The sequence below is a fragment of the Hemicordylus capensis genome, chromosome 2 (genome assembly GCF_027244095.1).
Source record: "Hemicordylus capensis ecotype Gifberg chromosome 2, rHemCap1.1.pri, whole genome shotgun sequence".
Classification (NCBI taxonomy): domain Eukaryota; kingdom Metazoa; phylum Chordata; class Lepidosauria; order Squamata; family Cordylidae; genus Hemicordylus; species Hemicordylus capensis.
The window spans coordinates 399,391,469-399,412,891 of NC_069658.1; the positions used below are offsets into that span (position 1 = coordinate 399,391,469).

At 46.5% G+C, this 21,423-nt stretch overlaps 1 protein-coding gene across 8 annotated transcripts in view; it reads right to left on the reverse strand.

Moving 5' to 3' along the window:
• TMC6 (transmembrane channel like 6) overlaps nt 1-21,423 on the reverse strand; it is a 55,447-nt gene that overhangs the window by 5,807 nt on the left and 28,217 nt on the right. For 7 of the 8 annotated variants that reach the window (XM_053301255.1, XM_053301258.1, XM_053301251.1 and 4 more), the window contains 7 exons: nt 20,640-20,737; nt 16,269-16,358; nt 5,946-6,021; nt 5,188-5,321; nt 4,389-4,565; nt 2,566-2,644; nt 711-795 (listed from right to left, as the gene is read on the reverse strand). In XM_053301255.1, the coding sequence (XP_053157230.1) occupies nt 739-795; nt 2,566-2,644; nt 4,389-4,565; nt 5,188-5,321; nt 5,946-6,021; nt 16,269-16,358; nt 20,640-20,737 (711 nt within the window). In that variant the 3' untranslated portion in view covers nt 711-738. Of the gene's footprint in view, nt 1-710; nt 796-2,565; nt 2,645-4,388; nt 4,566-5,187; nt 5,322-5,945; nt 6,022-16,268; nt 16,359-20,639; nt 20,738-21,423 lie in introns of those variants that run through there. The other variant, XM_053301259.1, reaches the window with a different exon arrangement.

Here is a 21,423-nt window from a genome sequence, read left to right on the forward strand (position 1 = left end):
AGATCAGCATCCCCTCCCACTTGCTCACACTGTGCTTTAAACAACTTCCTCCTCTGCTTCATATAAATTCAGTGGCATCCTGATTCTTATACACAGATATGCAGCTGTCATGCCCAGTTTCTCACACCACCATCCACCCTGTTTCCATCAAGATGATGTTCTATTAAGAGACTTTTTGCAGCACATGTGGGAAAGTATTGCGTGCGTGTGTGTGTGTGTGTGTGTGTGTGTGTGCGCGCGCGTGCATGTGTTTGCACTGGGCAAAACAGGAGGGTTGCAGTATGGCCAGCATCAGCTTGCCTCACTATGAAAGCAATATGGAAATCTATTCACCTCTGACCTCAGAATTATCACGTTACAGAGAGGTAGATTTCCTGTTCACTGAACTGCCTTGTAACACCCATAGTTGTATAATGGTACTTTGTTCACTTGAAAGGGGGAGTAAATCAGAAATAAATGGTGCCAGAGATAAATGGTGTCATTCAAAAGCATCTCTCTGCCTTGCAAGCAGTCTGGCTCCCAGGACTATTTGCACAGGCATGAATCCTTGGGCTGTGTGGGCTCAGTGCAAAGTGTGTACTAGCCTTAATTAAAAATTTAGTCCATCCAACTATAGATGGATTACACAGCCAGGCACTCCGGCATCCTATCTGCTGAGCAGCAGCTCCTATCATTTCCCAGGATCTTCCTGCCCAGCTCCAAAGCCTTACCTCACTTCACCCTTCAAAGGCTGCATCCTCATTTCCCATATATAACATGAAGCTTCTGGATGAGAAACGTCTTGTCTTCTCCTTCCTGAAATAGCAAAGAAATTTAAAGCAGAGAACGGAGCACTGAAAATAACGTGAGCTGCAATCACTCAGCGTTTTTCCTGTTCCTGTACAGTAAAGTTTGTGTTATCTAATGTATTACTAACGAAGCACCTGTCATAAGTGGCACGATTCATGTTCAGAAAGGGCCTGGGGTACTAGTGGGCGGAACCCAGTGTGGAAGGTGTGCTGTGTCTGTGAACTCTGTGCACAGACATGTGCATGCACACCTTCCATGGAGTACCCATCAGTGGAAGCTGGTCTGCTTGCATAGGCTCAAGTGCATACTCCGACCACAGATTTGTACCCTGCCTTTCTTGACTGAAGTCATCTCAAAGTGGCTTATAATTAATACAATTGCATATAAATTCAGAAATTCACTAGAACAGCAGATCAAAGGCAACTACAAATTAGCTACTCCCAAGAACAAGACTGCCATTCATGTATGAGGGAGAAAGTACAATGGTACACTTAGGGAAAACCAAACCGTTTACTTTGTTGCATAAAGCTTAGGGATAAATTGGTTCTCAGTGGCTCCTACTATCTGCACAGCTCCACTCAGGATTTCTTTTCTTGATCATGCTCAAGTGGGATAGAACTCAGGAACTGGGAGGATATTCCATTTTATCCTCACAGCCACATTGTGACATAGATGTGGCTGAGAGAAAAGCCCAGTTCATATCCTGGTTTGAGGATGCCACTATTTGGCATTAACCCTCAAAAGCTCACAACAACTTAGCAAATATATCTCTATAGATATACCGGTAGATATATGAGTTTGTAGGTATGTATGTTTGTGCACAGAAAGTCATGCTTGCCTATTAACTACAGATACTAAATTTTGCACACATGATCCTGCCACTGAAATTAGCAGAATGAACTGTTTTTACACCAGAGTATGCTGGAGAAAAGGGTAAAAAAATATATATATTGGAAGGGGGGGGATTTTAAAGAAGAAATTCTAAATAGAATGGTCATATTTTAACTTATTGTTCTGAACAGATTTTTAACTCAATAAGATTAATAATTCAAAAAAGAGAAGCAGATCTTTCTCAAATGCATATTTACCACATATGGCAATTATTCAATAAAATGAATCATATAATAAAATATGAATCAAAATAAAATATTAAATCAGGAGGTACAAATCAATTCAAATCTACTCTGTAGATCTTAATAGGCAGGCAGGATTGTATGAGAGCAGGTACCTTGGACCTAAGCACTTGAGGGCTTTTAAAGGTCATAACCAGCACTTTGAAATAAGCCTGGAACCATAGTCACTTGTTCTGAATATCTTAGCTATGGTTTACTATAACTACAGTTGACATACTCAGATGAAACAACAAACTGTGATATGTAGCAAACAAGAAGCAGAAGCCTCTAATCTTCCCTTGCACATGAAGGAGGCGGGAAGGGAGGAGTACATGAGCCCATGCTTGTAAACACACACCATAGTTTGTTGTTATATTGGGCCAATATGACTTGCCCAACATCACTTAGTGTGATGGCTGAGGAGATTTGAGACCAGAGCTCCCCAAACCAAATCTAGTGTACTATCTACTACAGTACATTGGCCTAGTTTGCATCGAGCTAAGGAGCATGTTAGGGGCAGGAATGTGTTGGGCCTTTTGTTCCCAGTACTAGGATATGCCCGTGCATTTCTGTTACAGGCCCATGAAAAGCAGGGTTCCTCTTCAACCATGCAGAAGGTCTCAGAAACCCACAGAAGGAAAGCAGAACTCCCATAAGCACTCACATTGACAATCTGCTCCTTCAGTAGGGAAATGATTCTCCGCTGACCCTTCACCACCTGGATGTTGAGGTAGATCACAGCTCTGTAATACAGAGTGGGTGGAATGAAAAGATCATGCTGAAGCAAGGAGCTAAAAGTAACAAGAACTCAGAAGAATAACACACACATTAGCGTTGCTGAGTAGATGCCAGCAGCAGTGATGGGTCATCCTCTTATATGCATATTTATATACCATAATATTAGAAGTAAGAATTCTAAAGCATCGCTTTTAGAATCGCAGTAACTCCTTCTGGCCACTAGAGGCATGATGAGATGTTAAGAGCTCTGTCTTGCTCAGTTAGATTCAGTTATTGAAGGCTAGTACCTGTCTGAGTATGTTGTTCAGTGACCTTCGCTTAGTGTGTTATGCTGAGGGTTTTTGGGTTTTTAAAAAAATAAATCTGTATTTTTTGAAGCATTTTAACCTGATGTTTCCAGATAATCTCTTGGGCTGAACTTTTTTACCACCAGAACATACTCTGCTGTGTGAGGACCAATCAAGTTTCTCCTCACACCCCTCAACACATATTACCTTCCAACAAGTAACTGAGGGCAGTTAAGGTATGAACATATCACAACAATGTTAAAGCAACAGCTAAAAACAGTAGCCTACTGAGGAAAATTACTCAAAGTAACCCCATTGAGATCAAAAGGACAAACCAGACAATGCCTAACTTGTCCTTTTGATTTCAGTTTGGGTCTCTTTTGGGTGATTTTCCTCACTGTGTCAGAGCAGCACTATTAAAACATTTAAAAGCCTGGGAGAATAAAATGGTCATTGCCTGGCAGCAAAAATATAACCATGCAAGCGCCAATCAAGGCTCTCTGAAGAGGGAGCTCCACAAACGGGGTGCCACAACCCAAGAGTCCCTTTTTCTGGTTGCCACCAAACTCACCTCAGATGGTGGCACCAGGAGATCCTCCAAATAAGTTCTTAGTGTATGGCCAAGTTGATAATTGAGGGCATGGAGCACGAGAATTTGTTGGGTCATCAGAAATCCCAGATGTTGGAGACAACTCAAAAATTATTTACTGACAATCAATGTTGATTGTTAGTACATTCCACTATAACATCTATTACAGAATGAATAATAAATAAATATGTCTGGTAATGATCAGAATTTTGTTTACTAACTAGCTTAAAGCATTTTGTGAAATAGTGTTGAGTTAAATTGCAATCAAAAATGTTCATCTGCATTTTATATTATTGTTTTGAAAGAAAGAAAATAAATTCTTGATGTTGATATACTTAAAAACGCCTTTCAATGAGTATGTTGGAGCCTCAGCCAAAGCAAGCATATTTGATTAAGTGTGCTTACCTGGGAGGGAGGGCATGGAACATCCACAAATGTGTGTGTCTGTAATTAGCAATTACATTGTATATCAGCTAATCTGTCTTTTTGGAACAGCATATTGCATCAATAATGTAGAAGAAAAGCTTAAAATATTCAAGCTAACCTATCTACAGGTCATAGTGCCTCTATCAATAATTAAGAATTTGCTTTAGCAAGTTCCATTAGTGGTGGCTCATTAGTGACCTCAGCTAGATTAAGGTGATGCCCAACAGCACACATAATCAGCTACTTTTACAGAACACAACAGCTCTGAGCATTACCTGGTGTGAATGGAGCTGGACTGGGAACAGGGCAAATACTCATCATAACTATGACAAGTTCAGGTGCATTTCATTACCTGCATTGACCCAGCCTGTGTATGTGCATGTTGGGGGGAAGGAAGTGGCTATGGCTTTCCAGATTTAGATAAATAATGGAATCCTTCCTACTCACAGCAAAATTCCAGAGATGAAAAACAGGAAGAAGGTGTTTTGGATCAGGTGTTGGTGGATCCAGGTAAACCAGGTGAGGTTTGGGTTGGATTGCTCCAGCTGCAGAACCCACATCTTCCCAGAATCATAGATAGTATCAAGAGTTTGGAAGGGCCCACATATCTTTGATGGTTTCACTCTGGATTGACAAAGAGCAGCTGTGCATCAAGAACTATTTCAAAGAGAAGGTTACTCTATTTGGCATACAAAGACAACACATACCTCATTATGTTATACTATTTATGTGCAATACTGCTTTTCCAAATTAATGTACAAAAGCAATTTGCACTGTATAGTGTTTAAAAAGCATTCACAGAATACAGCACTTAAAAACAAAACAAAAACAGAATAGACCTATTAACATCAGAATCAGTCAGCAGCACCTATCAAACAGCCGTCTCAAGAGCTAGATGGAATGGATAAGTTTTTGTTGGAAAGCAGCCAACAATAGGGCCAAGTGCACCTCTCAGGGAAAGCATTTCACGTGCTCAGGACCACCACAGAGAAGGCCCTGCACCTAGTAAATGGTCTTAGGAGAAGGACTTCATAGTACAGGCCCTACAGATTGAAGTGTCTGTTCACAGTTGCACAATTTATTCCACAAGATCCTTCTAGCAGCTCACACAATGAGACTAAGAAGCCAAATGAAGACAAAACAGACAGGCTGGTTTTGCAACACTGAGATGCTATTGATGACAGATCGGTTACATATATACACCTGGAATGTAAGTACAGATATTTGCACATAAAGATCTACTCACGACCAGATGGTGTAGGAGAGAAATATGGAGGCACCCAGGAATGAAGGGAAGCACAGCAAGGTGATGAAGATGGTACTCATGTGAGATGCACGCCAGGGTTTACTGGGAGACTGGCAATTTCTCATCAAGCTGGTCTGGGGTGGGGGAATACAGTGGGTTTAAACTGGCTCACTTCTTTCTAACAGCCATAGCGTCTGACCAGACAATATATATACTCGGAGGAAGACAGAAGCAGCAACTTACTTGACTTCCACCATTTAATGGGCAAACACACACTTGTAATTTTGCTGGGGGTGGATAGCTGGGGTGGTGATAAGAGCCAATAGGGGGAAAGATATGCATCCCTTCTCTTGTACTGCCTCTCTGCTTAAAACTAGAGCTTCTCAAGGCTGCTTTTCATATATAGCCATGGATGTTATATGCATTTCGTATGTATCGTGGATTTTCTCCTAAGCTTTTTGTGAATTAGAAGTGCAAGCTCGGCTTCTTCCTGCAAGCCAGGGGCCTTGACAGACTTTCCCTTGCTTTAAACAGTCTCCCCGAAAGAAAGAGCTGCAGATCAGAAGATGTTCTCCTCCCGTTAATGTATTGCTTGCTGGTTTCCTCCACCTTTGCTTCTCTTTCTCACAAACACTGCGACCATTTCTGTAACCCTCTCCTCAACTTGTACATGCCAACACAGCTTCAATGTGATGGAAATTGCAGTAGCTAGTGCAATGGAACGCATTCGAGCTGATAGAAGATGGGCAGCTAATTACCTTTTTAATATAGAACAGCAGTAGTAACTTGAGGATTTGGACAACTGGGAGGAGTGGTGCAAAGATGACTCCTAGCCTGGGGAAAAAGTAGAGGCAGGAGAGATGGTTAGAACTAGAGTGGTTCTTTGTCAGCTTGGGAGGTACTCTCACACACCAACTCCACTTGGTGCAACCAGAATCCTACTGCTCCATTGGTCTATCTAGGTCAGTATTGTCTTCACAGACTGGCAGCGGCTTCTCCAAGGTTGCAGGCAGGAAATAGTGACAAACACAGATAAATTCTGCCACTTAAATTAGCTCACACCACAATATGCTTAGGGAAAGGTAAGAACTTTTCTTTTTGTTGTATTTTCAGAATAAATTCTGAGAAAGATACTTCCCACGGATCTGCAGATACCACATTTTGCATGGACAATCCTGCAACTGAAATTAGCTGAATGCTAATGGTCTTTGGAAAAAGCCTACAACACTTCAAATGGGCACATTCTGGAGCAAGTGCAATCATTTAACTATTTGGGGATAAATTTTGTTGTTAATATTAATTGGAAACATCACAAAGAGGCCACTTTGCTACCAGGTGCTAAAACTAATGCATAGCTGCAACACTTTTATTCTAGAGGGGGACAATTGGTGAATCCCATTCTGAAGAGCTATGTTTCTAAAGCCATCTCTCAAATGATGTTATATGGAACAGAAATCTGTGGAGCAAAAGTAAAGGAAGAGTTAGAGATTACTCAAATTAAATTTGAGAAAAATACTAGGACTCCCCTCCTGGTACTCCAGCAGCCCATCTTAGGGCAGAGACAGGGCTACCCTCCATCACTGCTAGAATTAATTTATCTTTCCTTCACTTTTGGTGTAGATTAAATGAAATGGGAGATACAAGCTGCGCAAGGATGTATTGGCTTGAACAATTAAAAGGAAGGAGGTTGGGCACAGCATTGTGAGGCTCTGCTAAGAAAATACAATATGAGGATGGATGATTTCTTGGCCAACAGCAGGGGTGTAACCCTGAGGAATTGAAGCTCTCGGGCTCCCTGGCTCCTGCTGCAGAACCGGAGCGGTGGTTTCTGTAGCTGGAGCTGCCTGACACTCCAAAATGGCCCTGCCGCCCGAAGAAAGGCAGGCGGCCGACCGCTTCTCTTGCGGCCCGTCTTTGTCCCGCCTCTTGCCTTTGGAGGCCTTGTGGGCCTTCTGAGTCTTGTGGGGCCAAGGTTTGGGCACGGGAGAAGAAGCCGCTGCCCACTCAGCTTGGCACACAGCATGCACCATGGAGTCCTCCGAGAGAGAAGCCTCTCTCTCGCCGCACTGCATCTCCAGCGCCATTCAAAAAAGGCCAAAGGAGGCGGCGGCAGAGGAACGATGGGTCCTAATGCCTCCCTGCTACCCCCTGTACTAATGCTGGGTACTGAAATAATTCAAAGTTGAAGGCTAGGAGGGCAAAGTGCAAGGAGATAGGACCAGATAGTATGGAGAAACAGCAAAACTGAAGAGCACAGAGAAAAGGACACCTGCTCGGAGCAGACAGGGCGAAGAACTGGAGTCTGAGGGGGTTGCCCCTCCCTCTTGCTGTGAGCCGAAGCTTTGACTGGCCCTGTCTAGGAGCAGGAGGTCAAGACAACCCAGCATCCTTTGCGGATACAACCCTCCTCTGAGGGAAAACTTCGATTTCAGGTGATGCTTTCTGCCAGATTGGAAGGGAGATATATGGGTATTTCACTGGTAGAATGGACATTTATTTATGGTTGTGACCAGATCAAAGATATTGTCCATTATTTTTTTTGTTCTGTCCTCTGTATACAGGACCACAGAAGAAATTTCTGGTACCTATCCTTCAACAATTCCCTGATATACCATCTTACGAGGCAATTGAGGAATTATTGCATGATGATTATCCACATGTAACATGTTCTGTTGCCTTCTTTGCTGTGGCAGCTAGGACGTTATGAGCCTCTTTTATTTTAAGCTACCAGGAATGTTGATTTTATGGATTTTACCTTTTTCAAGGCACTTGTGTTAGCTGTTTTTATTTGATATTACTGTATTTTGTTTATATGCAATGGCCCATGGTTGAGCATAATCAAAACTGATGGTTTGATTACTTTTCACACCAGAATATGTTCAGGGGAAAGTTGAAAAGGGAGGGGTATTTTTTTTAGAAGAAGTTCTAAATCAGACACTCACTGACCTGAAGATACAAACTGTGTATAGACAGTCCAGCCACTCTCCCTTCTCTTTGGAGCCCAGGAGTGAGAACTAGCCCCAGCAAAAGCAACTGTGTATGTGGGGGTGAGGGGTGGGGATGACAATCCAGCTCTCTGTCCATCTCATTCCTGCCTTCGCTGCTTGCCTGGCAACCAGTCCTCCCTTGTCAAAGAAACCTCTTCGTCCCCACCCGTTGGGCAGAGGAAAATGCTGGCCCTCTCCAATTACCGTCTGTTTGCTTGCGATGCTCTGTCACCTCCTTTGTGGTCTCATGGGCCCCACATAGCGGTAGTTATAATTTGAATGGGGCTGCAGATTGCCAATATTTTTCTAAACTCCCTTCAAATATTTAACTAGGTATTTGGGCTCATGTATAACGGATGGCTCAGCCCCAGCCTCCTGCCCGCTTGCTCACTTGTGGTGCTAAGGAGCCCCGCTTTCTTCTCTCTCCATGAGCCCTGCAGAGTGCTCCTTGCAGGCCACGGCTGGATTAAAAAAAATTGAGCCAGATCAGCACGGGGAGAGAGAACTACCAGGGCTCTGGCAGACAGCTGCTGTGCGCTGGCCGCAAGTCGGCCCTCTCAGCCTTCAGGGCCTGACTGCGTGGCGCAAGAGGAGATCAGGTGGGCCACAAGCACCCTCAGCATAGTTGCGCACTCACCTTGGCTACCCGGGCTATGCAGCATGGGCTGGCGGAAGTGCGGCAGGGGAATTTGAGCCCCCCCAAGGGGTGCTCCCCAATCAGAAGAGAGATCAGGGCTGGCTGGCAGGGGCCCTGCCATGGGTCTTGCTGCGCACAAGACTGCCTGGCTGTGGCAGCACAGCAAATGCCGCCACCAAGGTGGGATGTTTAGACACGTAGGACCCCAGGGGGACATTTGGAGCCCCCCCCCCACCAGCAGAGGACGAAGTGCCCCTGGCAGTGGTAAGCATCATGGCTGTTGTAGAGAAGAGTGTGGGTGTTCATATTCCCGTGTGCACTTAGAGAAGTGGTGGCTCTTGCAACTATTGCAAAGAAACACACATACACACAGCACCAGGGGACAGGAGAGAGGTACTTGGCACCCCAGCCTCAGACGTACCGACTTCTTAGGCTGCTACTGCTTATTTTATACAATGATGTCAGCTCCATCTTTCCAATGAATCTGGCGCCCTTTGGGAAGGGCTCAAAGAAAGGAATGCACACATAGTTTGGAGGTGGAAATAGACAGACTGCAACTGTCAATGATAAGGAGCTGTGCTGGACACTGAGGCTCCACTCCATCCATCCATGTATGAGGGAGAGAGGGGATCCAATGTAGAAAACAAAAATTAAACCCCAACTGTGAATGCACTGTTATGACCCATGTCAGCCCAATTGGACAGGAGTGGAGGGCCCAAAAGCTCAGGCTCAGGCCTGTGTCTGAAATCATCATTTCAGTGAAAGATTCCCTAATGCCAGGCAGCAGTGAACTTGTGAGTAAACTGGTTAATTCCTGGGAAACAGGCCAGATTGCCTGTCCTGTATTACAACTGTGAATTGCCTTGGGGAAAGTAGGAGTAATCCTACTTTTCATGCAACTTGCTTTGCTACAATTGTCACTACTGAGTTCTTGTTTCACATATATTTACATGCAATCACTTTGGAATGATTTTAGAAATGAACACTAAGTATATTTACACACACACACACACACACACACACACACACGTTATTCAGATTAATATTTCTCATATACAGGATTAGTGGTTTCCTCAACATCTTTTCTTCCTAACACCTCTTTGGGGCAGAGAGTTCAAGCTCAAGTTTGCTCACACAACAGAGGCAAATCTGCAGAGTTTAGGAATACAATTGTGTTCTCAATTGTCTTGAGAACACAAGAAGAACAATTCATTCCTGATAACAGACTGCAGCACAACCCAGCTATGATAAACAATTGTCATGAGTGAGCAGTTTTTCTGACACAAGTTAATGAACACTTTTTAGTTGCATGACAGATATTGCTTCTTTTGAAAGAACTTTATGTCCAGATCCAAAGAGCAAGAGCCTATAAGAATTTGGCTTTCTGGACATTCCTTCATGCAAAAAGGCAAACCTTTGCTCATCCTGAGAGCTTGCTGTCTAGCTGCACAGCAGAAGGCAAGAACCCCTCCCTCTGATAGACAGGAGACTGTTCGCGGATTCTGTCGTGGGGCGAGTAAGCTGGGACTATTTCTAACTGCAAACCAGTATGCTTTTTTGAAGCCTGTCTGCTTTGCACTCTAGCCTCAGACCCAAGCAACGCTCACTTCCATGTGCCACGACTGGAGCCGGTAATATGCCTCCCTGGAAGACAAATCAGCCTTTTCCGCTCCACCTCTTTCCAAACTAACTCTAACTCTTAAAGCAACCCCCCTCCCTTCTCCTCCTTTCCATTCTCTCTATCCTTTGTTAGGATTTGTTAGTCCGCTTAAACACTGAAACCACATGCAACCAACACATTCATGAGTTAGAAATACTAAACTGCACTACACTGGGAAACATCACTGATTGAATTGACTGCACTACTGAGAAACCTGAGTGATCTTATTGGCCTGTTTAACTTACCTGATTAGCACCATTGCCTTAATAAAGCCCATTGAAACTTTATAAGTGTGTATGTCTTCCTTCCTGCTTGCATTTCCAGATCATACATGGTTACCCTATCAAAGAACTCTGCCAGTTTGTGGCTAGAGTGAACAAGCCTTATTCTCATTGCTAGCTCCAGAACATACAGAGTGTGAATCAGACTTGGCTCACAACAGTACCCCACCCTGAAAATCACCTAGCCACAAAAATCACCTAGCCACTTCTTTTATCTTTGAGGTTCTACTGCAGTCTGCCCAAATACTGTCAAACTTCTTTCTACAGCATTAAAGATTACAAACTAGATTTTTAAAAGTAGCAGGAAACCAAGATGTTTCAGTTTCTCAATTCTATGGCAGATTCTGTATTTGCATGGTAATCCTGTGAATCCCATTTTCCAGGTCAGGATTAACCTTAATGAGGTCAAGTGTCTTCAGGTGTTTCATCCCCATTCCCTTGTAATCTTGTCTAGAAGTGTCTTTTTTATTAATACAGATATTGGGGTACCGAAAACCCCTATTGGACTGCATGGGGAAATGAAAGTACTGTGCAATTACAGTGCTGGGGTTAAAGAGACACCACAAAATGGTGTCATAATACTGTAAACATGCTTTATGAGGCTGAACACACAATATCTTCACTGTATTAGTAATGCCAATAACATGTACCCCAGTGGGTTCTTTGTTGCTTTACTCCTTCCCATGAACAGTTAAATAGTAAGGTGCTGATTTTTTTTTTTACCACCATGCACTTGGTGTCATGTTTCATGCAAGCCCCAGGTTTTAAAGAGTTTGGGTAATTTGGGGTATTTGCTACCCCAATACCAGATTGATACAGGACATCTGTAGTCTCCTTGGAATGCTATATAACCCCAAACCATTTATAGACATGTTTGAAAAGAGTGATCACTTATTCCTTTAGGAATCTAGGAAAGACCTTTCATGTTCACTATTCAGCCTCTATGCTACTTTCCTCAACTGTAAATAAACATGACTGACTGACTGCTACTTTCCCACAAGATATGGGAAACTGGTTCTGGTCTAAGCATCTGCAGACATGAAGCATGCTTATAGAAGAAGGAAGAAGGGAACAGCTTGGGTGGGGCACTGACTGTACTGTCTTTTGCTTCTGCCCCACCTCTCCTCCAGGTGTGTAACATCTCCTGGGCTGTTGCTGTGCTGGGACTTCTGCTGCTATATAGGGCAGGCTGGCCCAAGGGCTCTCGTCCTTGTGGCTCTCAGCCGTGGGGTGAGCTGCCCAGGGCCCAGAAGATCTCTCCCCTTCTGCGCTGAGGATCCTTCTCTCTGCAGTTAAGAAGCTAGCAAGAGATTGTACAAGTCTGGTTCTGGTTTTTATTAAGCCAAGAACCTGATGTGGGTTAGTCTGGGAAGATGTGTCTGGGAGAGCGAAAAAGTAGGTCTGGAGTGGGGGCGGCAATATCACAGGTAGAGGGCAGAGGGAGGTATGGCGGTGGGAGTTGAGCAGGCCGTTACAGGGGAAAACGGTCCAGGCAATTGAGGCCTGTTCCTTTTTCCAGCCCTTCTCCCAACCCTCTGACCCTAGGGAGCTCTGAGAACACTCCTTCGAGGATTAGGGTGCTACTGCTGAATGCCTGGTCAGTTAACGCAAAAACATCTCTCATCCACGATCTGATTGTGGATGAGCGTGCTGACCTGGTATGTGTGACGGAGACCTGGTTGGATGTGCTGGGCGGGGTCGGTCTCTCTCAGCTCTGCCCTCCAGGTTTCCAGATTGTGCAGCAGCCCCGCCTCAAGGGTCGGGGAGGAGGCGTTGCAGTCATCTTTCGTGAGACTCTTCCCGTTTCCAGGTGCCCAGTCAGGCAATCTCAGAATTTCGAGTGTTTGTCCTTGAGGGTGGGCCTCCGAGATAGGCTGGGGATTCTGCTGGTGTACCGACCACCCCGCTGTACTTCAGTCTCCCTACCTGAGCTGGCGGGGGTGGTCTCAGAGGTGGCCTTGGGTTCCCCCAGGCTTATTGTTTTGGGGGATTTCAATGTCCACACTGAGGCCCCCCTAGTGGGTGCGGCTCAGGATTTCATGGCCTCCATGGCAACCATGGGCCTGTCTCAATTGGTATCGGGCCCTACCCACATGGCGGGACACACTCTGGATCTGGTTTTTGCCAACCGGGAAATAAATGATCTGGAGGTGGGGGAATTTGAGACCACTCCCTTGTCATGGGCAGATCATCACCTGGTGGGGTTTAGTTTGACTGCTCCATCTGCCCTCTGCAGGGGTGGTGGGCCGATTAAGATGGTCCGCCCCCGGAGGCTTATGGATCCGCTTGGATTCCAGACGGCCCTCGGGGAGTTTCCAGTGTCCAGAGCTGGTGACCCCGTCGAGGCCTTGGTTGATCTCTGGAATGGGGAGATGGCCCGGGCTGTTGACATGGTTGCTCCTAAACGCCCTCTCCGGCTTGGTGGAGCCCGTTCTGCTCCTTGGTTTTCCTCGGAGCTTAGGGCGATGAAGCAACTCGGGCGACGGCTGGAACGACGCTGGAGGAAGGAAGAGTCGTCACGAATCCGACCGAACACGGGCTAGAACCCATTTTAGGGACTACTCCGTGGCGGTGGGGGCGGCGAAGAAATGCTTTTTCTCCGCCTCCATTGCGTCTGCTCAGTGCAGACAAACAGAGCTGTTTCGTGTGGTAAAAACCTTGCTCCACACATCCCCCCAGACAATGGGGGAGGAATCATCTACAGCTCTTTGTAATCGGTTTGCCTGTCGCTTTGCAGATAAAGTCGCTTGCATCCGTGGTGACCTGGACTCCAGAATTCTGGCCGTTCCGGCAGATGTGCCTCTGGTACCATCTGGTCCCGTTGTGTTGGATTCTTTTCAGTTGGTGCGGCCTGAGGATGTGGACAAGATCCTGGGCAGTGTGCGGGCGACTTCGTGCGCTCTTGACCCTTGCCCTTCATGGCTAATAAAAGCTGCCAGGGAGGGGACAGGCAGATGGTTGGAGGTGATAGTTAATGTTTCATTAAGGGAGGGCAGGATGCCATCGTGCCTCAAGGAGGCAGTGGTAAGACCACTATTAAAAAAGCCCTCCCTTGATCCCTCCAACCTGGACAACCATAGACCTGTGTCTAACCTCCCCTTTTTGGGCAAGGTGATGGAGCGTGTGGTGGCGTCCCAGCTGCAGAGGGTCTTGGATGATACGGATTATCTGGACCCTTTTCAATCTGGCTTCCACCCCGGATATGGGACTGAGACTGCCTTGGTCGCTCTAGTGGATGACCTACGCCGGGAACTAGACAGGGGGAGTGCGTCCCTGTTGGTTCTGCTGGACCTCTCGGCGGCGTTCGATACCATCAACCATGGTATCCTTCTGGGCAGCCTCTCGAGTATGGGAATCAGAGGCACTGCGTTGCAGTGGTTCTGGTCCTTTCTTGGGGGGAGGGTCCAGAAGGTGGTGCTGGGGGAGTACTGCTTGGCCCCGTGGCCGTTGGCCTGTGGGGTCCCGCAGGGTTCGGTCTTGTCCCCCATGCTGTTTAACATCTACATGAAGCCGCTGGGAGAGGTCATCCGGGGATTTGGACTGAGTTGTCAGCAATATGCGGATGACACTCAGCTCTATCTCTCCTTGTCATCTGATCCTAGGGAGGCGGTGGATGTCCTGAATCGGGGGCTGGAGGCCGTGATGGGTTGGATGTGGGCTAACAAACTGAAATTGAATCTGGATAAGACGGAGGTACTGTTGGTTAGTAGGAGAGCCAATCAGGATGAGGAGATTTTACGGGTTCTGGATGGGGTTGCACTCCCCTTGAAGGAGCAAGTACGCAGCTTGGGGGTACTACTGGACCCGGCTCTGCTTTTGGAAGCTCGGGTGGAGGCGGTGGCCAGGGGTGCCTTTGCACGGCTTCGGCTGGTGCGCCAGCTGCGTCCCTTTCTCGAGAAGGCAGATCTGGCCACGGTTACCCACGCCTTAGTCACGTCGCGGCTGGATTACTGTAACGCGCTCTACGTGGGGCTGCCCTTGAAGAATATCCGGAAACTGCAGCTAGTGCAAAATGCGGCAGTGAGGGTTTTATCTGGAGCTGCCCGTTGGGAACATATCACCCCCATTTTGAAAGAGCTGCACTGGCTGCCGGTTCGTTTCCGGGTCCAATTCAAGGTGCTGGTTTTGACCTTTAAAGCCCTAAATGGTTTGGGCCCGGGGTATTTGAGGGACCGCCTGCTCCCAAGGGTTGCTGCCCGCTTGACAAGGACATCTGAGGTGGCCCTGCTCCAGGTGCCGACAATGAAGGAGGCCCGGTTGTCATGCACTCGGGACAGGGCCTTCTCTGTTGCTGCCCCTAGACTCTGGAATGCTCTCCCAGTGGCCATTCGTTCCTCAGACTCCATCACGGCTTTTAGAAAGCTTGTAAAGACTTGGCTTTTTACCCAGGCTTTTACATAATCGTTTTTACTGCTGCTTCTGTGTGTCTTTATCTGTTGTATTGTTTCTATGCCTGTTTTATATGTTTTTAGCTTGATGTTTTTATTGCTTGATGTTTTTATTGCTTTTTATTGTATGTTTTAATTTTTTTGTAAACCGCCTTGGGGTTTTCTTTTAACGAAAGGCGGTATAGAAATGTATAAATAGATAGATAGATAGATAGATAGATAGATAGTAGTTTGATGACATCTTCTGGGGTCTCTTTGAACCCTAACACTGCAAAGATACACAACTTTCATTTCCCATGCAATCAAACATGGGCTGTCAATACCCCAATATCCATATTAATAAAAAGGGCACTTCTAGACAATATTACAAGGTGGTGGTGGGTGAAACATGCACCCGGTGGGTGGTGGTGTGGTGAAACACACATGGGTGGTGGGTGAAACACACCTGGTGGGCCACTGTGTGAAACAGGATGCTGGACAAGATGGGCCTTGGGCCTGATCCAGCAAGGCTGTTCTTACGTTCTTAACACCACAGAGCACTTAACCTCTTTAAGGTTGATCCGGGAAGACAAGTCGTAGAACACATACACCAAAGTTTTATTACTTTTAAGCTTCTCAAATGGGGTACAATTGACTCAGTTTTCCACCAATGCTTAATGTGCTGGAAGCCACCATGAACACTGCAGATGAGATACTGTAATATATATATTTTAAAAGAATGCATTTTAAGGATCCTTAGCCACCTAATGGCACAGCAGGGAAATGACCTGACTAGCAAGCATGAGGTTGCTGGTTCGAATCCCCGCTGGTATGTTTCCCAGACTATGGGTTTCCCAGACTATGGGAAACACCGATATCAGGCAGCAGTGATATAGGAAGATGCTGAAAGGCATCATCTCATACTGCACAGGAGATGGCAATGGTAAACCCCTCCTGTATTCTACCAAAGACAACTACAGGGCTCTGTGGTCTCCACAAGTCAACACCAACTTGAAGGCACACTTTAGCTTTACAATCGCATTTTAAAAGCAAATCAGTGTTTTTACCTACAAGAGGGACAGAATGAACCAGAACATGAAGTAGTTAAGGAATCAAAAGTGATCCTGCAGAGGATGGGAAATTTCTTACCAGATCAGGGTTTGTCCATAAATCAGCTCCAGCACATTTCTAGCGATGTCAAACTCAGGTCTCCGCTTCTTCTTTTTCTCCAAAATAATCCTGAATGTCCAACACAAGTTGGGATATCAAAAATTAAATATTAAGGGCAGGGCTTTGACTGATCAATTAAGGTCCAAACGACACACATTAAACATCCCGATTCAGACATTATGCTGTACAGATGTCTGTACACTCATACACGTGTGTCAGAATGACTGTACCTGGGTTCATTTAAAAAGTAAACCTGGATACAGGCCCTTCAAATGCATGGTAGAGATAGGAAGTGTACTTCTGAACTTGCATTCAACAGAACATGTGAATGACTGTACCTGCATACAGATTTGTACCTGTGTACACCATACACTCATTATACGAGTGTTGAACATATCGTGTGAATGGACCTGTGTTAGTTGCCCTTTTGTATTTTTTTTCGTATTTTGAATAGCAGCCATCAAGGGGTGGCTCCAATCAGGACCGGAACTACAGTTCAAATCCCCCCAAAGCTGCCATTTGCCCCAGGGGAAAGCTGCCGTTGGTGCCAGTCACAGCTTTCCTTCTGGGGCAAGTGTAGTGCAGAAGTGTTATGGAGAATATCGTGCTATGTTGTGCCATCTGGAACCACTGTTTTAATTCCACTTCCAGCTGATTGCAGAAGAGCAATGCCTCAGCAGCTCTTAAGGGCTGGAGTATAGACGCAATCCAAGCCTGCATTTGCTTGGCTATCTTTCAGAGGAGCATATTCATGGGGAGGAACACCCCAATCCAAACCATGTTTATTTGGAAGCAAGTCCCATTGATGGCACCTGGGCTGGTGAAGTGGGGGTGAGCCAGCAAAGGAGGCAGGGCAGGGCCAGTGACTGCCAAGGGGTAAATAAAACCAGAAACGGAGTGGCAGCAGTGGGCAGGTGAGGCAATGCCTTTGGCAGGGAATGTGGTGCAGTGCCACACGGTGCACTCTCCACCTGACTGTCACTTCACCTGGCCTTATGTGAGAGCTGTCCGTGTCTAAAGGGGCGGGGGAAATTTTATCCTTTCACCAGTCATTTGACTGCACGTCAACAGCCTATGAAATCTGCATTGTAACACCAACTGTGTGCTCCAACAATTGGGGCCAGATAAGAACATAAGATCAGTCCTGCTGGATCAAGCCCAAGGCGTATCAGGTCCAGCATCCTATTTCACACAGTGGCTCAACAAATGTCTCTGGGAAGCCCACAGGCAAGAGGTATGTGCATGCCCTCGCTCCTGCTGTTGCTCCCCTGCAAGTGGTATTGAGAGGCATCTTGCTTCTGAGGCGGGAGGTGGCCTATAGCCATCAAACTAGTAACCATTGCTAGACCTGTCCTTCATAAATCTGTCTAAGTCCCTTTTAAAGCTATCCAAACTACTGGCCATCACCACATCCCATGACAAGAAATTTCATAGATAAATTATGTGCTGTGTGAAAAAGTACTTCCTCTTGTAGGTCCTAAATTCTCCAACCTTCAGTTTCATGGGGTGATCCCTGGTTCTAGTGTTGTGAGAGAGGGAGAAACATTTCTCTCTGCCCACTTTCTTTACTCCATGCATAATTTTATACACCTCGATCATGCCTCCCCATAGTCGCCTCTTTTCCAAACTAAAAAGCCCCAGATGCTATAGCTTTGCCTCACAAGGAAGGTGCTCCAGGCCCCTGACTATCTTGGTTGCCCTCTTTGGCACCTTTTCTAGTTCTACAATATGCTTCTTAAGATACATGGACCAGAACTGTATGCAGTACTCTCCAAATGTTGCTGCACCATAGATTTGTATAAAGGCTTTATATTTTCATTTTTATTTTCAATCCCCTTCCTAATGATCCCTAGCATGGAATTGGCCTTTTTCACAGCTGCCGCACATTGAGTCAACACTTTCAATGAGTTGTCCACCATGATGCCAAGATCTCTCTCCTGGTCAGTCACTGACAGCTCAGATCCCATCAGTGTATATGTGAAGTTGGGGTTTTTTGCCCCAATATGCATCACTTTACACTTGTTTACATTGAACCACATTTGCCATTTTGTCACCCACTCAGGAGAGAACCTTTTACAGCTCCTCACAATCCAATCTGGATTTCACTACCCTAAATAGTTTCATGTCATCTACAAATTTGGCTGCTGCTTATCCCAACTTCTGGATCGTTTATGAACAAACAAGTAAAGTAACACTGGTCCCAGTACAGATCCCTGGGGGACCCCACTTCTTACTTCCCTCCACTGAGAAAACTGTCCATTTATTCCTACCGTTTCAGGTCCTTCAACCAGTTACCAATCCACACACCTGTCCCTTTATCCCATGATTGCTAAGTTTAATCAAGAGCCTTTGGTGGGGAACTTTGTCAAAAGTTTTTTGGAAGTCCAAGTATACTATGTCAACCAGATCACCTTTATCCACACACTTGCTGACACTCTCAAAGAACTCCAAAAAGGTTAGTGAAGCAAGACTTTCCCTTGCAGAAGCCATGCTGGTTCTCCTTCAGAAGGACCTGTTCTTTCAGTGTTTCTCAACCTTTTTGGAGTCAAGGACCGCTAAATTCCTCATGCAGCGTTTCAAGGACCACTACATTCTTCATGCGCAGTTTCCCAGACCAGCAGTTAGTAAAGGGGTTTCAAGTTTAAGTTCTTCTATCTATCTATCTATCTATCTATCTATCTATCTATCTATCTATCTATCTATCTATCTATCTATCCATCCTGCCCAAAACTTGTATCTCTGGGCAGTTTACAATTAAAATAATATAAGCATTAAAATCATTAAGTTTGGAATCTTTTGCAAACATGGAATATTAGGGGTTCTCAACCAGTTACGTGGCAGGCGCTGGGAATGTTTTTTTTTTAATGGTGAAAGAAAATGTGAAGAAGAGCGGTGGGTACCTGGTGTTAAAGCGAAGGGGGCAATTCTGAGATGGCGGGGGGGCGCGGGCGTTGTGGTGGTGGATGGCTCATCTTCCTCGCTGGGGAGATGAGGCACTGTTCAGGGTGGGCGAGGCAATGGTGCACCAGACTGCACTCGGAAGGTCACCTGGGTCCAAGAGCTGCCGCTGCTGTGCTTGCGCACCAGAGTGTAGCAGGTGTTCCTCCATTCTCTCTCACAGCACACGCTTCTGTGCCCCCTCCCAACTCCTCTGCATGTGCCAATCACAGCAGCCTGTCTTTGGGGCCATGCAGCTCACATGGTCCCACATGCTGCCTGTGCGTCGCTGTGAGGCAAGCCAAGGCAGCCCTCCTCCCTCCCTCCACTGCTTAGCCCTCACCGCGGTGTAATCCCAGCCAGAGGTTGTCCCCCACACTCGGCGAGGTCATAAAGGGGACTGCCGTCTTCCACCGGCGGTGCAAACCAGGGGGGTATAGGGGGCCGAGGGACCACAACACCGCACCAATGCAAGAGGGAAATGGTGTTCCCTCTCAAGGTGCCTTGGCCGCAACAGGCAGCTGGTTTTAAATCGGTTGGGATCGGACACGAACCATGCTGGGCATCAAATCTCCAGGATCACTTTATTCCAGTGCCATTATCCAATGACCCTTTTGCATGAATGCACAAAATGGTCTCTTGCCTCTCCCCCGCACGCCGCCTCCCTCCTCCACTTAGCCCTCCTTGGTATGTGTGCTTGCTTCCCCTCCCTGAGGAAGGTCCACTTGCACTCCCTTTCTGTAAAGCCCAAGGCAAGGCGGCACTCCTCCCTCCCTCCATTGCTTAGCCCTCACCACGGCATGATCCCAGCCAGAGGTTCCACCCCCTGGTGAGGTCACAAAGGGGACCGCCTTCTTCCACCAGCGGTACAGACCAGGTGGTTACAGGGGGCCGAGGGACCACAACACCCCACCGATGCAAGAGGGAAACAGGGTTTCCTCTCAAAGCGCCTCGGCCGCAACAGGCAGCTGGGTTCCAATCATTCAACCTTTGGCTGCAAATAATGAGCATGCAAGAACCAGCAGCCCTTCAAGTGGCACCCACTGCCATACCTTTTCCTCAATGCCCCCACGTCGCATACAGTTTGAAGTTGTAAATATAAAGATAGCTGTAGGAAGATCTCAGCAGGACGTGGAGGCAAGGCAGAAGCAGGGTCCCATGCCTCCATGATACTCCTTCTCTCCCTCTCCCATGCCATGTGCAAAATTGAGGAAGTGAGTGCCTTGATTGAAGTTGTTTGGGGGGGGGGTGACTCCCAGTCAGGGGCTGGCACTCAACCCTTCGGGGACCGGCAGCGGTCCAGGGACCGGTGGTTGAGAAACTGTCTTCTATATGTTTAAAATGGAGTGAGAGGCTGTCTGGGCATGGCAGGGTGATGTCTGGTATTTGGGTAGAGAGAGACCTGAGCATTACCTCCAAATCAGCTCTCCAAAGAAGGTGTCCAAGAGGGTGAAAATGAAGTCCATTACCACCAAGCGGTACAGCTCTTGCCCTACAAAGGTCTCCCAGCACTGTGGAAAGAGAGTTGTCACCTGCATCAAAACAAGCAGAAGGAAGGGCTCCACTCTCTCCCACCCCACAGCCCATGCAATATGCAAATGATGAGCATCCAACTGTTTCCAAACTCGCATGCATGCTGCTCAACCTCCACACTTCCTTCCTTTGTCTCAGTTATTCTCCCACCAGCCACTCCTATATAAAACCAACAATAATAATGCACAAGATCCAACCCTCATTCCTACTGTTTCTAGTTATAGGTGCCAGGTTCCCAAACCTTTATAGCGGCAAATTTTCAATTTTTTGAATTGAGCAAGGACCAGCTCTGCACACTACTTCTCATGCAGGAAATACAGGCAAATGTTTCTTTAACCCTCTCCTCCCTATGGAGAAGAGCAACAGACCCTCGTAGAGTACTTTCCTTATGCACTTCGCCTGATCATTCCCATTTGTTTGAATCTTAGTCTTCACACAGGAGTTGAGCAGGCAAGATCACCATCAGAATACCGGCTGCTGCTCACACTGGGAAGGAGTAGGCTAGAGAGCATTTTGCCAGTGTCTTGGTCTGAAGCATGTGGCCAAGGAGCCTAGTAATGCAGGTGGAATGGGGATCCTTGGAATCAGGGGTTCTGCCCGGGCCAGATGGAAGTTCCTGTGAGCCATACTGGGTTCCTCGGACAGCAGCTGCCTAAGTGGCATG